The following is a 14,836-nucleotide window of genomic DNA, read 5'->3' on the forward strand; positions in this document are numbered from 1 at the left end:
ACCGACCTCACTCTCCAGGCGACGAAGGTGGCCGTGCGCTACCTGGGCCAGGTGATGTCCACAGCCGTGGTCCAGGAGAGACACCTCTGGCTCAACCTGGCCGATATCCCAGAATGGGCTATTCAGCGGGGCGGCTCAGAAGCAGACTGAGACTATTAAGCACATACTGCTCCGGCGGCCAGCAGCTGCCTCCATCCAGCCGCCGGCACATTCAACTCAGTTTGCTCCCCGCAGAGGGCCCAGTCCTGCATGGCCCCAGCAGCAGCCTTCACCCGTGCTGCGGCGTGAAGGACGCCGCAGGAAAGCGCCCCAGTCCGCTCCAGCCCTGCAGCCCGTGAAAAAATGCCAGGCTAAGTGGCGCTCCTGACGCATCAGGGTGGTCTGTGCTCCCGAGGTCTCTTGGTGCTGTCCATATCCTGGGAGAACTGAACCGTGCAGGTTCTGTGCAAGATCAGGAAGGACAAGGAGCAGGTCATTTTGGTCGCCCCATACTGGCACGGCCGGACCTGGTTCTCAGAACTCCTACTCCTTGCAACAGGCCAATTCCTCTGAGGAAGGACCTTCTCTCTCAGAGACGGGGCACCCTTTGGCACCCGCGTCCCGATCTTTGGAACCTCCACCTCCGGTGGTGGCTACCATCACTTACGTAAGGGCAGAGTCTACACGACACGCCTATGCGTTGAAGTGGAACCTCTTCGTCACCTGGTGTTCTTCTCGCCAAGAAGACCCCTGGAAATGCCCGATCGGGTTCGTGCTCTCATTTCTTCAAGAAGGGGTGGAACGAAGGCTGTCTCCTTCCACCCTCAAGGTTTATGTGGCCGCTATATCAGCCTACCATGACTCATATCAGCCTACGTGGAGAACCAAAAGGTAAGTCAGCACGACCTGGTCATCAGGTTCTTGAGGGGAGCCAGGAGACTGAATCCTCCTCGTAGTTTTAGATGCTCTGCAGAGGGCTCTCTTTGAGCCATTGGAGTTCGGATCGGGCAATTCTCACGTGATCCTGAGACCCCGGTCTGGATATGTGCCCAAGGTTCAGAGATCAGGTGGTGAACCTGCAAGCGCTGCCTTTGGAGGAGGCAGACCCAGCCTTGGCTCTGCTCTGTCCAGTATGTGCTCTCCGCGCTTAGGTAGACAGGACGCAGTGTTTCAGGACCTCAGACCAGCTCTTTGTCTGTTATGGGGGGAAGCTGAAGGGAAAGGCTCTCTCAAAGCAAAGGTTGTCTTACTGGATAGTGGACGCCATTGTTTTGACATACCAGACGCTGGGGCGTCCATGCCCCCTTGGGGTTAGGGCTCACTCCACCCAGAGTGTAGCCTCCTCTTGGGCTTTAGCACATGGTGCTTCGCTGACAGACATCTGCAGAGCTGCAGGCTGGGCAACACCTAACACATTCGCAAGATTCTACAATCTCCGAGTGGAGCCTGTGTCCGATTATGTACTCGCCTCTACTAGTGGCCGGTAATGGACTAGGCTCAGGTGTCTTCGCTTGCTCGTCATTCCACTCCACGGACTGGATACGTGCAATATTTTTCCTCAGGTGAGCTTTCCGGAAGCCCTGAGCTCCTCCAGCACTGTCGACGCCGACACCAGTAAGTCTGCCCTCTCGAGCCCAGACCCTCGTGTCAGGCCGACCCCGACACGTGTATTTCCACCATAAGTCTCCTTGAGCAGGTGTCTTTCCCTTGGCAAGCCCTTGCCACCCTGGGGTTAAAAACCCACCTTCGGCTGGTACCCCAGAGCTCTCCATATGAGTCCACCTTGGTCTTGACTCGAACTCGACAAAGGTGGACTCAGACCCAACACTAGTGAACACACCCAACATGCCCATATCGGTGCTACGGTCGAGACTCAATGAACTCTGTCCCGGAGCGAGAGTCCCCTCTGCCACACCCCAATCTGCGGTCTCCATGAGAGGCGGCACTTTGGCTGGTGGCCAGGGTGACCGAGTGGAACAAAGCCCGACACTCATGCCTCGGGCCACACCCCCCTCTAGTGCACCCACCTTGCGTTCAGGCTGAAACATCGGGGCTGGCTCCTGCTGTCCCGACTGTTTCGTGGAGTGGAAACCTCCACCCCGACCGAAGCGCTCGCAGCTGGACGATTGGTTTTTGGGAGCGCCGCGTGACACCCGTCAGACCACGGCCCCAATACTTTTCTTCCCGGAGGTGCATGAGGAGGTTGCGCGGTCCTGGAAGTCCCCGTTGTCTTCCCGTGACCGTTCGGCGGCCTCCTCTGCCTTCTCCGCCCTCGATGGGGCCGTGGATCATGGGTACACTGGGGTCCCCCCAGTTGAATGTTCTGTTGCGATGCAACTGTGTCCGCAGAGCGCTTCAACCTGGCGTGGTGACCCAAAGCACCCCTCCAAGGCCTGTAGTTTCACATCAACTCTGCTGGCAAAATCCTACAGAGCTGCGGGGCAGGCTGCCGCCTCTTTGCATGCCATGGATACCCTTCAGGCCTACCAGGCCAGGAAGCTGTGCGACATGCACAAGGGTGGAGCTGACCCAGAGCTCAAAAATGAGCTGCGTGCCGCCACCGACCTCGCTCTCCAGGCGACGAAGGTGGCCGTGCTCTACCTGGGCCAGGTGATGTCCACAGCCGTGGTCCAGGAGAGACACCTCTGGCTCAACCTGGCCGATATCCCAGGATGGGCTATTCAGCGGGGCGGCTCAGAAGCAGACTGAGACTATTAAGCACATACTGCTCCGGCGGCCAGCAGCTGCCTCCATCCAGCCGCCGGCACATTCAACTCAGTTTGCTCCCCGCAGAGGGCCCAGTCCTGCATGGCCCCAGCAGCAGCCTTCACCCGTGCTGCGGCGTGAAGGACGCCGCAGGAAAGCGCCCCAGTCCGCTCCAGCCCTGCAGCCCGTGAAAAAATGCCAGGCTAAGTGGCGCTCCTGACGCATCAGGGTGGTCTGTGCTCCCGAGGTCTCTTGGTGCTGTCCATATCCTGGGAGAACTGAACCGTGCAGGTTCTGTGCAAGATCAGGAAGGACAAGGAGCAGGTCATTTTGGTCGCCCCATACTGGCACGGCCGGACCTGGTTCTCAGAACTCCTACTCCTTGCAACAGGCCAATTCCTCTGAGGAAGGACCTTCTCTCTCAGAGACGGGGCACCCTTTGGCACCCGCGTCCCGATCTTTGGAACCTCCACCTCCGGTGGTGGCTACCATCACTTACGTAAGGGCAGAGTCTACACGACACGCCTATGCGTTGAAGTGGAACCTCTTCGTCACCTGGTGTTCTTCTCGCCAAGAAGACCCCTGGAAATGCCCGATCGGGTTCGTGCTCTCATTTCTTCAAGAAGGGGTGGAACGAAGGCTGTCTCCTTCCACCCTCAAGGTTTATGTGGCCGCTATATCAGCCTACCATGACTCATATCAGCCTACGTGGAGAACCAAAAGGTAAGTCAGCACGACCTGGTCATCAGGTTCTTGAGGGGAGCCAGGAGACTGAATCCTCCTCGTAGTTTTAGATGCTCTGCAGAGGGCTCTCTTTGAGCCATTGGAGTTCGGATCGGGCAATTCTCACGTGATCCTGAGACCCCGGTCTGGATATGTGCCCAAGGTTCAGAGATCAGGTGGTGAACCTGCAAGCGCTGCCTTTGGAGGAGGCAGACCCAGCCTTGGCTCTGCTCTGTCCAGTATGTGCTCTCCGCGCTTAGGTAGACAGGACGCAGTGTTTCAGGACCTCAGACCAGCTCTTTGTCTGTTATGGGGGGAAGCTGAAGGGAAAGGCTCTCTCAAAGCAAAGGTTGTCTTACTGGATAGTGGACGCCATTGTTTTGACATACCAGACGCTGGGGCGTCCATGCCCCCTTGGGGTTAGGGCTCACTCCACCCAGAGTGTAGCCTCCTCTTGGGCTTTAGCACATGGTGCTTCGCTGACAGACATCTGCAGAGCTGCAGGCTGGGCAACACCTAACACATTCGCAAGATTCTACAATCTCCGAGTGGAGCCTGTGTCCGATTATGTACTCGCCTCTACTAGTGGCCGGTAATGGACTAGGCTCAGGTGTCTTCGCTTGCTCGCCATTCCACTCCACGGACTGGATACGTGCAATATTTTTCCTCAGGTGAGCTTTCCGGAAGCCCTGAGCTCCTCCAGCACTGTCGACGCCGACACCAGTAAGTCTGCCCTCTCGAGCCCAGACCCTCGTGTCAGGCCGACCCCGACACGTGTATTTCCACCATAAGTCTCCTTGAGCAGGTGTCTTTCCCTTGGCAAGCCCTTGCCACCCTGGGGTTAAAAACCCACCTTCGGCTGGTACCCCAGAGCTCTCCATATGCAGCCCTTAGCGGGTCAAATGTGTATTCTTAAGTCCTCCCTACGGGCAGGCGTCTTGGAGCATTTCCACCAAGAATATGCTTCCCAGTGTACCTTGGTATTCCTGTGATAAGTGGGAGTCCTTCTTCCGTACTAGTCTTACGACAGGGTACTCGCACTTACGCAGGGCACTGGAAGACAGCCGAGTGGCGTGATTACATTGGAACGGCCGGGAGTTCAGTCTTGGCTCCTCAGCAGGTAAACATAATGCGATATTGCCAGCGTACTTCCTTATGTATATAAGGTGGTGAGGGCGGAATTACGCGGTGGGGCGGAGTTACGCATGCAAATTACGCATGACCATGGCATTGCCATTGGGCATTTTCTAAGATCTCGAAGATGATAGGCTTCTAGGCGAAACCCCCATTCGTCAGTCACTGACGTTACGTCTCCGTTCCCTCCTCTGGGAACGAAGGTTACATACGTAACCGAGACGTTTTTCATGCACTTGTAATGATAAAAGTTCTACATATATATCTATGTCCATTCTATTCGTTGAAACCATTTTTGATTGGAAACTAGTTGAGGTTCTGTTGACAAAATAAAAATGTTGAATGGTAATGGCAAGATGTAATAGTGGTATTTTTTGTTAAATTTTATATTGCAATTGGTTTAATTGGTAGAAAGGTTAAATATTAATAGAAGGTAAAAATGTACAATAGCAATGTCTAATCTTTTTTACATTTAATTACTTTCTGGACTCGGGCGGACTCGACTCGGACTCGGCCGATAAGAACTCGGACTTGAGTCCAACTCGGCCCCTTTTGGACTCGGACCCAGATTTGATTGTTTAAGACTTGGTCTTGACTCGAACTCGACAAAGGTGGACTCAGACCCAACACTAGTGAACACACCCTTAATTCCCTATGTCTGTCAGTATATAGCTTAAACACAGGCGTGTGTATGAATTTATGATTATTATACAGCTATTTTCAAAATTTCAAAGCCAGTTAACCGTTTTTAATACCCAGTTACATGCATTTTCAAAATATAATACATTGAAAATGAAAATTTAAATACAATTCTTGTGTCAACAAAGGTCAGCTCAACTGTCTTTCACTTACCTGTAGTTGACAGGCCAGCGGACCATCCACATGCGGTGGTAGGACAGGGAGGTGACTGAGAAACAGGTGACCAGGGTAAGGGTGTAGAAGGTGGAAACAAAGACCTTGCAGAGTCCTTCATTCCACTCATAGTTGGAGTGTTGTCTGCGCAGCTGAATGACACAGTACATAGTGATGGGGATGCCCATGTTGAGAATGTGCGTGCCAGCCAGTGTGCAGATGAGGAATTCCAGTGGCTTCCACTTCTTCTGCTTGGCGCTCACACTCAGGATTCCCCAGGCATTGGCCAGGATGGACACTCCAGAGCAGACCAGCCAGGCCAGTGCATTAGTGCTGATGACCTCATCGTTCATGATGGAGCAGCCTGCTGGTGAGAGCTGGTGGGGGGTGGAATGGTTAAAGGTATGGGAGCAGCCGCTGACAGAGGCAGGTGCCAGGCCCGAACAGGCATTCCTACAGGGACGGGCAGTCCTTCCTCTGGATGTGCTGAGAGGATAGGGTGAGGGGCATAGCAGTGTGAGGGGGCACTGGGGTCGGACAGAGGAGGAGAATGTGCACTAACAGCCAGTCCAGTGCTGTAACAATCCTGCAAAAGAAAGGACAAATCCGGTCTTTAAAGAGTGGCATTCAATTAACTTCAGATAACTTCAATTTAACTAGATTTAAGCTTCCTATGCAGATTGACCACTAATTTCCAATTACTTTTCCAGTCATTCATGGTTTTTCAGTCCTGGTGGGCCACCTTTCTGCACATTGTGTCTCTCTTATCTAATATACCTGATTCAGATGATCAGCTTGTTAGGAGAGAGCTCCATAAACTGAACTGATTGGTTCAGTTCATGGGTGAATCTGAAATCGCATACTTCCTTACTATATATTATGCGAAAAACGAATTCACAGTACTCATAAAAGAGTAGGCAAAAAGTACCCGGATGGTCTATTACATAATACATTTCCATTTATAGGAAACTAGTGCTTATATTTTTCAATATACTGCAATACATGCATTGACCTTGAATGGATATATATATATATATATATATATTAATACACATACAAATATTTAGAAATGAAGACAAAATAGCATTACATGTAATATTCATAAAGTTTTATCCTTTATTGTGTAGCTTACTATATATTGCATGTTCCCATATTAATGTGAATTTATGTACACACATATACATACTTTTACAGAATGAGTTACAACAAATTTCTACTTCCCATCATGCTTTGCTTCTGACTATTATTTATTTATGATTTAATGCCATATCAGCAACAATGGCTATATTCATGGCAATCAGCAGTATCACTTCAATACATTGTTTACAATAATTTAACAATTTTGTCTTAAAAACAAATCACTATACAAAATCAGGCATATATACCAATAACAACAACAGTAATAATAACACCAATTACATAGAATCTTTCAATTTAATATTTGACAGAAATTCTAAAATTACTCCAGGAGAAACCTTTTTAAAAATGTCCATTAATGTGTTTTCTGAATAAAACCGTTCTCTAATATTATTTAAAAAAGGACATTCTATTAAAACATGTTTTATACTCGTGAAATTCTTACACAGATCACAAACCGGTTTTTCTTCCCCCTTCAATAAATATGAATGAGTGAGTCTTGAATGTCCAATTCAGCATCTCGTATATACAACCTGGTCATATCTATTTTCAAAATAATAACTAATAACTCCTTGATTTAAAACTGGATTCATCTCATATAATTTGTTATTTACACATTCGTTCCATTCCATTTGCCATTTATTGTAAATGTACAGGTTCAATATGGGTTTAACGTCAGATGCTGGTATTTTACATTCTGTCATTTCCAAATGAAGTGCTTCCTTTGCTGATTTATCTGCTTGTTCATTACCAGTCAAACCCATATGGCCTGGTATCAAACAAAAAACAATATTAACATCTTGTTTCTTTAAAGAGTCCACTTTTCCTATTATGCTGGTAATTATAGAATGTTCAGTTTTCAGAGAATCAAGTGCTTGTAGACAGGATTTAGAATCTATGCAAATTAAAAAGTTACGTTGTTGTTCCTTCTCTATTTTTTCAAGAGCTAGAAGTAATGCACAAGCTTCAGCTGTGAAGATTGAACTTTGTCCAGAGATACACTTGCCATAATGTTTTGACCCAATCACTACTGCAGCAGATACCCGATTGTCTGACTTTGATCATGAGTTGGTAAGCTGTGCCTTATATCCAAAAATTCCTCCTGATAGACATTTGGATGATTTATCTTTTTTATATACTGAGCCAGGTTAATCATGATGATGGGTTTTTTTAATATTCCAAGGCAGTATAGGACACAGATGCACTTCTGACTGTTAAAGGAGGGTAAATGTTGAATTGTAAATGTTATTTCAAGTGATTTTGAGCCTGTGGTGAGGTTGACGATTAGCCAAACACCAATAAAACTGTTACTTTTATTAAAAATAAAGATTACTTAAAAAAAAAAATAGGCTTATATATATACACATCCACACACATTCAGTGTTGGGGAGTAACTAGTTAAATGTAACAGCGTTATGTAATTTAATTACAAAATAAACGTAACTGTAATCCATTACAGTTACTGAGAAAAAAAAAAGTGTAATTAAATTGCAGTTACTTATGAAAATGTTATTGATTACAAAGGGGGTTACATCTGAATGATATATTTCTATATATTCAAGATTCAAGATTCAAGATTCAAGAGTTTTATTTGTCACATACACAGTTATATACACAATATACAACTGGCAGTGAAATGTAAACAGGTCCGCTCCATGGACAGTGCAAATAACAGTTACAAGAAATTAAAATAGAAATAGAATAAAATTAGAATAAAAAGTATTAACATAAGTAGAATTATAAATAAATCAAGTAAAAGATAAAAATAGGAAATAAGATAAAAATAAAAATATAATTTAAAATATAAAAATATAAAAAAATAAGTGGATATGATAAGTGAGATAAACTGTAGACTTAGAAATAAGTGGTTAACATAAATATATATATATGTATATATAAAGAAGTATAATGTGCAAGGTTTATTACAGGTTGTTACGCAGTAACAATAGGAAAGTAAAGTGCAGTGCAATGGCAGTATGTGGATGTTAATGTTTAAACTGGATGTTTATGTGTGTGCGGGGGTGAAGTGAAGTCACGTGACTGAGTTCAGGAGTCTGATGGCCTGGGGGAAGAAACTCCTCCTGAGTCTTTCAGTCTTTGCCATCAGGCTACGGAAGCGCTTACCAGATGGCAGCAGGTATGTATATACACATATATGTATGTGTATATACTGCATGAGTTAATATATGTTCAATATAATTTGCAGTACCATATCTTATCATGCACATCGTTATGACGTGTATTACTGAATATAAAATTACATACATTATGATATATAAGTAAATATATTGTCACATATTTTTTCAATATATGTAAAGCAGCAATTCCTCAAATATTATTAAATATATATTTATCCTGTATATTTTTATTTAGTAAAAAGGTACTAAAGACGTCGTTACAAAGTCCATCTCACTACAGTGGTTCTAAAATAACTTTATCAATCGGCGACAATAGTTTTTGTGCGCAAAAAAACCCTAAATCGAAGCTTCATGATGCTTTGTTTTGAAATCGTCATCACTATGTAAGTTGTTATTTAGGGTTTTTTTGCGCACAAAAACTATTGTCGCCGATTCATAAAGTAATTTTAGAACCACTGTAGTGAGATGGACTTTGTAACAACGTCTTTAGTACCTTTTAATGGTCTTGAGAGTGTAGAGTACCATTGAGCCAATGGAGGACTTTCAAAGCCATCAGATTTCAACTAAAATGTCTTAATTTCGGTTCCGAAGATGAACGGAGATCTGACGGGTGTCGAACGACATGAAGGTAAGTAATTAATGACAGAATTTTCATTTTTGGGTGAACTAACCCTTTAATATGTATTATTTGGGATTGCGTGGGCTCCGGCGCGATCAGGGGAACAGTAAAATAATTGTAAAGAACGCCTTCCCGCGACGATCAGCGAGCTCTGTCCGAGAAACCAGTGACGCGCATCCACGCTCAGCCTCGGCGTGAGCGGGACCTCATCATCAGTCTCGGATGCCAAACCCTCTCCCCTCAGGAAGAGAGTCAGACGAGAGCGGAGCGATCTCGGATGGACAAACGCTCACATATACAAACAAACAAACAACTAGTGATGTTATGTCTGACACAGACGCTCCGAAGTTTGCTTCAAACTCGAACGGCCCTTGCAATGAACCACTGCTTCGGAGATTGTATCAGTATGTCACTAGTCACGTGAAAATTACTTCTGAAGCAAACACACTGGTTCACTCATGTAGTGAACCACCTGACTGCTTTGACAGCCCAATCCAGTGTTGACAGGTTTGTCTGTCACACCCTCTGCCACATTTTTATTTTTATTTACTTTTTTATTATTAATTAGAGAACATATGAACATTGTTACATAAAACATGCATCAAAGACAGAAACTTCAAAAAACCCTCTGCTACATTATACAAGTACAACCAGTTACACAAGCACATCCTTTTCAACATACAAAAATATCAGTCCCACCAGTTAACAAGTTATAGAGTTCTGCTTCCCACTGCTAAACAAGATAAAGCTTTCACACATGATACTGCCCTGCTAAAAAAAACCTATAGAAACCATTACAGAAATTCTATTGGATTTAATGGTTTTCATGGGAATTATATTGGTTGTTATGGGAATTATATGGTTTTTATACCGTACATACTGTATATTCCATCCCCCTACACTGCCCCTGCCCCTAAACCTACCCATGACAGGAGACATTCTGCATTTTTACATTTTCAAAAAACATCACTTAGTCTGATTTATAAGATGTTTTCCTCATGGGGACCTAAAAATGTCCCCACAAGGACGAGGATTTTGGATATTGCCATCTTTGTGGGGACATTTTGTTTTACCAGTCCACACACCAGTCCATGTGATTACCAGTCCACACACCAGTCCATGTGATTACCAGTCCACACAAACACACACACAAACACACACACACACACACACACACACACACACACACACACACACACACACACACACACACACACACACACACACACACACACACACACACACACACACACACTACATTTACTTTACCAGGAGATGGTGCTGCAATTTCTATCTGAATGAAGCTTTGAGTAATGAACCATTTTCGACACAATTGTATCAGAAATCAATAATGCTTCGAAACGCTTAATTTGGCCATCACTACAAACAACTCCATAAGAGATGACTGTGCATGCTCTTGATCCCAGGCAGAAAACACACAGCTCGTGTGCATAAATAATGAATTTGGATTACCTTAACTCAAAGCATTCAGACAGAACAGTCCCTGAAGACGAAAAAGATAGTGTCATGTTTGCAAGGCGCCCTTATATACTTCCTGGTCGCACAATGATGACATCATAGGCTGTCGCCGGTCAATAGGATTGCCCTGATTTTATTCAGTGAAACACTTTACTCTCACTGCAGTGTGAACAAGTGTCATAGCAGCCGCCGAACGAACGTCATAACTTCCTTTTCAACACACTCAGATATATCTAATACGATAAACAGAATTGCGTTACCTCATACTCATGACTGGAAAAGAGGAAGTGGCTCCGGCAACCGTGTCATAATAAAAGTCCCGCCGGCGACTATGCCATAATAACAGTCCCGCTCTTCAATCGCTCCTGCGGCCTTGCTCAGCTCCACAACACTCGGTCCTGCTCTGCTTCAGACTACAGTAATGTTAATAATCGCATCCATGAACATGATTTCTGCCCGAGTCCTATCCTGACTGTTTTCCACCGGCTGTGAGGTGAAGACCACATGTCCCAAGATTCTGCGCTCAAACGTGGCGTCATCAAACTACGCCTTTGTTTTGAACAGGCGACCTCTAGTGGACGGAAAAGTTACATAGTGTAGCTTTAAGCACCAATCCATCTGCTTTTGTTGTATCAACACATACAGAAGCAGCGAGCGATAATGACAACTGAGAATATTTTTTTGCTGTTTGTTGTTGCCAAAGATGCCTATGACAAAGCCAATATCATGTCAATATTTATGTATTATTGTTACATATCTGTGTTTCTGTCGTGTTGTTTACTACACATGTTCCTTTTTCTATGTTTCCCGCCACTTTCTCTGTTTCCTTGGTTACCCTCGTTAGTCTAGTTCTGTTCAGCTGTGTTTAGTTACCCTCATCTGTATCACCTGTGCCCCTCGTTAGTCAGTCATCAGTGTTTGTATTTAGTTCCCTCTTGTTCATTCCTTCCTTGTCTGGTCTCAGTTATACTACCCATTGTACTACCCATTGTACTACCCATTGTACTACCCATTGTACTACCCATTGTACTACCCATTGTACTACCCATTGTACTACCCATTGTACTACCCATTGTACTACCCATTGTACTACCACATTGTGTGGTGTTCTGTCCTATGTCAATTTGGAAAAAACCTATCTTTGTGGAAGTCCCAACTCTCCTCATCACTGCTGCACCGGACAACCGTAACAGAAGACCAGACCAAAACAGCAAGAGGACTTCTCTCTGGGATGGGTATTTTCCTGGTCCCGCTCTCTCCAGTGTCCCCAGAGGAAGGCGGTTCAGCGGAGGATCGCCTTTGGGGGATTAGACAGAACCAGTCGCCCACTGGAGAGGTATGTAGAGGAATTCTCGGAGCTTGCTTATCTGGTGAACTGGCCAGATGCGCAGCTTAATGCGGTTTTTCTGATGGGCCTGGACGAGGACACTATTGGGTTCCTGGAACCTGCCTGTTCCTTTTCCCTAGTCGAGACAATCAATCTGGTATTGTCCCTAAATTGTTCCGCGTTCGAGAGAGTAGAAGAGGTTCCTAAGAATATGTGTCTTCCTCGTCCAGTCCCCTCAGAAAAGCTTGCTGCCTGGTCAGTTCACCCTCAGCCAGTTTCCTCTGCATATCCCTCCAGTGGGCCTGCCGGGAAGGTCCTGCCTGTCCCCAAGCCCAGGAGGAAGAGGAGAGCTGCCGCAAAGCGCCTGTCACAGGTCGTGACGGCCGCTACCACGGCAGATTCACTGGAAACTTTCGCTCCGTGTTTCCTGGACTCCGCTCCAGCCCTCCTGGACTCCGCTCCAGCACTCCTGGACTCTGCTCCAGCACCCCTGAACTTCCTGGACTCCGCTCCAGCCCTCCTGGACTTCCTGGACTCCGCTCCAGCACTCCTGGACTCTGCTCCAGCACCCCTGAACTTCCTGGACTCCGCTCCAGCCCTCCTGGACTTCCTGGACTCCGCTCCAGCCCTCCTGGACTCCGCTCCAGCCCTCCTGGACTCCGCTCCAGCACTCCTGGACTCCGCTCCAGCACCCCTGAACTTCCTGGACTCCGCTCCAGCACCCCTGGACTTCCTGGACTCCGCTCCAGGCTTCCACGAGCCCGCCCCAGGCTTCCACGAGCCCGCCCCAGGCTTCGACGAGGCTGCCCCAGCCTTCGACGAGGCCACTCCAGCCGTCGACGAGGCCGCCCCAGCCATCGACGAGGCCGCTCCAACCCACGAGCCCTCCACTCCACCCTGGAATTCCCCAAAGAAAATTTTAGGGAGGGGGGGCGAGGTACCTATGGTTGGGAAACATGTGGGTGGCACACATGTGGGTGGGGCTCTGGTTCCTGCTCCGCCCAAGGCTCCAGACCCACCCAGGTCTCCTGCTCCGCCCACGGTTCCAGACCTGCCCAGGTCTCCTGCTCCGCCCACGGCACCAGACCCGCCCAGGTCTCCTGCTCCGCCCACGGCTCCAGACCCACCCAGGTCTCCTGCTCCGCCCACGGCTCCAGACCCGCCCAGGTCTCCTTCTCCGCCCATGGCTCCACCCTGGAGGCCCCCCAGCCAGTCAGACCCCAATGCTCCCGCCCTCAGGACTCCAGGGTGCCCACCCTCCCTCCCAATTTGGACTTCTACGGCGCGAGGACGCGCCTATCGGGAGGGGGGCATTATGTTACATATCTGTGTTTCTGTCGTGTTGTTTACTTTGGTCACATGTTCCTTTGTCTATGTTTGTCTGGACTCAGTTATACTCTCAGTACTTGCTCAGTACTCAGTACAATTGTACTTACATGTTGTGTGGTGTTCTGTCCTATGTCAATTTGGAATAAACCTATCTTTGTGGAAGTCCCAACTCTCCTCGTCACTGCTGCACCGGACAACCGTAACAATTATGAAGGGTATATGGTAAATTACATTTTTAAATTTTTTGTCATAGAATCCCTGTTGGACCATTTTTTAAGTTGGTATGTAAAACCTTCCAGAATGCTGGACATCTATGGACATCAAATTAAAGTGAATTGAATTAAATGAATTAAACATAGCTACATATTTCCTTTTTTTTATAAGAGGAAACATATACATTTAAACCAACATAGTATATCTAACATATACACACATAATAACTATTTATACCATGGTCTGTCTGAATTCTTGATTCTGATTGGTTGGAAGGTGTGCAATCAAACCGTTTCATGCACAGGTAGTTCCAAGTCATTTTAATCACTGTTCAATATTAATGCGCTGTTTTCATTGAAGCGCACACACACATTCTGTATGTCACTCGCACACAGAGCGGAGATCACGCTGCACGCACACACACACACACGTGTCGGTCCGTTCTTTGCCTCAACACTCTACAATATCGTTTAATGCACAGTTAGCCGTGGATTATCCCTTACTTAATTCACATGACATGGCCATATTTATCACATATTCACCTTTCCCACATATAGTGTCTTAGCATGCTAATATCGACAGACTCTTAACCATTAGCTGTTTGCTTCAGCACTCACCTCTCTTTAACAAACCCAAATCCCGAAAAGTTGGGACATTTTGTAACATGCAATAAAATCAAGATTATGTGATTTGTTAATTCTAAAGTGGAACCTGTTTGTCGATTGGTGTTCTTCTCACCAAGAAGCCCCCTGAAGATGTTCGATGAGTTCTGTGCTTTCCTTCCTACAAGACGGGTTGGAGCGAAAGCTGTCTCCCTCCACCCTCAAAGTTTATGTTGCCGCTATCGCCGCAAACCATGACATGGTAAATGGTAAGTTCTTGGGGAGACTACATCCGACTCGCCCTCCCTCTATACCCTCTTGGGACTTAACTCTGGTGCTAACCGCACTACCGAGAGCGCCCTTTGAGCCTCTGCAGTCAGCGGAGTTAAAAAATAAAGACAGTACTCCTGACTGCACTGGCCTCTATCAAGAGGGTAGGGGACCTGCAGTCATTTTCGGTCGACAAATCGTGCCTGGAATTCGGGCCCGGTAACTCTCATGTAATCCTGAGACCCCGGCCTGGATATGTGCCCAAGGTTCCCACCACTCCCTTCCGAGACCAGGTGGTGGGCCTGCAAGCACTGTCTTCGGAGGAAGC

General features: G+C 46.8%; 1 protein-coding gene across 1 annotated transcript in view; it reads right to left on the reverse strand.

Moving 5' to 3' along the window:
- gpr153 (G protein-coupled receptor 153) overlaps window positions 1-14,836 on the reverse strand; it is a 245,067-nt gene that overhangs the window by 83,965 nt on the left and 146,266 nt on the right. The window contains exon 2 of the mRNA XM_079826838.1: window positions 5,395-5,980. Within this exon, the coding sequence (XP_079682964.1) occupies window positions 5,395-5,747 (353 nt within the window). The 5' untranslated portion in view covers window positions 5,748-5,980. The remainder of the gene's footprint in view (window positions 1-5,394; window positions 5,981-14,836) is intronic.

This window comes from Gobio gobio (assembly GCF_949357685.1).
Source record: "Gobio gobio genome assembly, chromosome: 10".
NCBI classification, from domain to species: Eukaryota; Metazoa; Chordata; class Actinopteri; order Cypriniformes; family Gobionidae; genus Gobio; species Gobio gobio.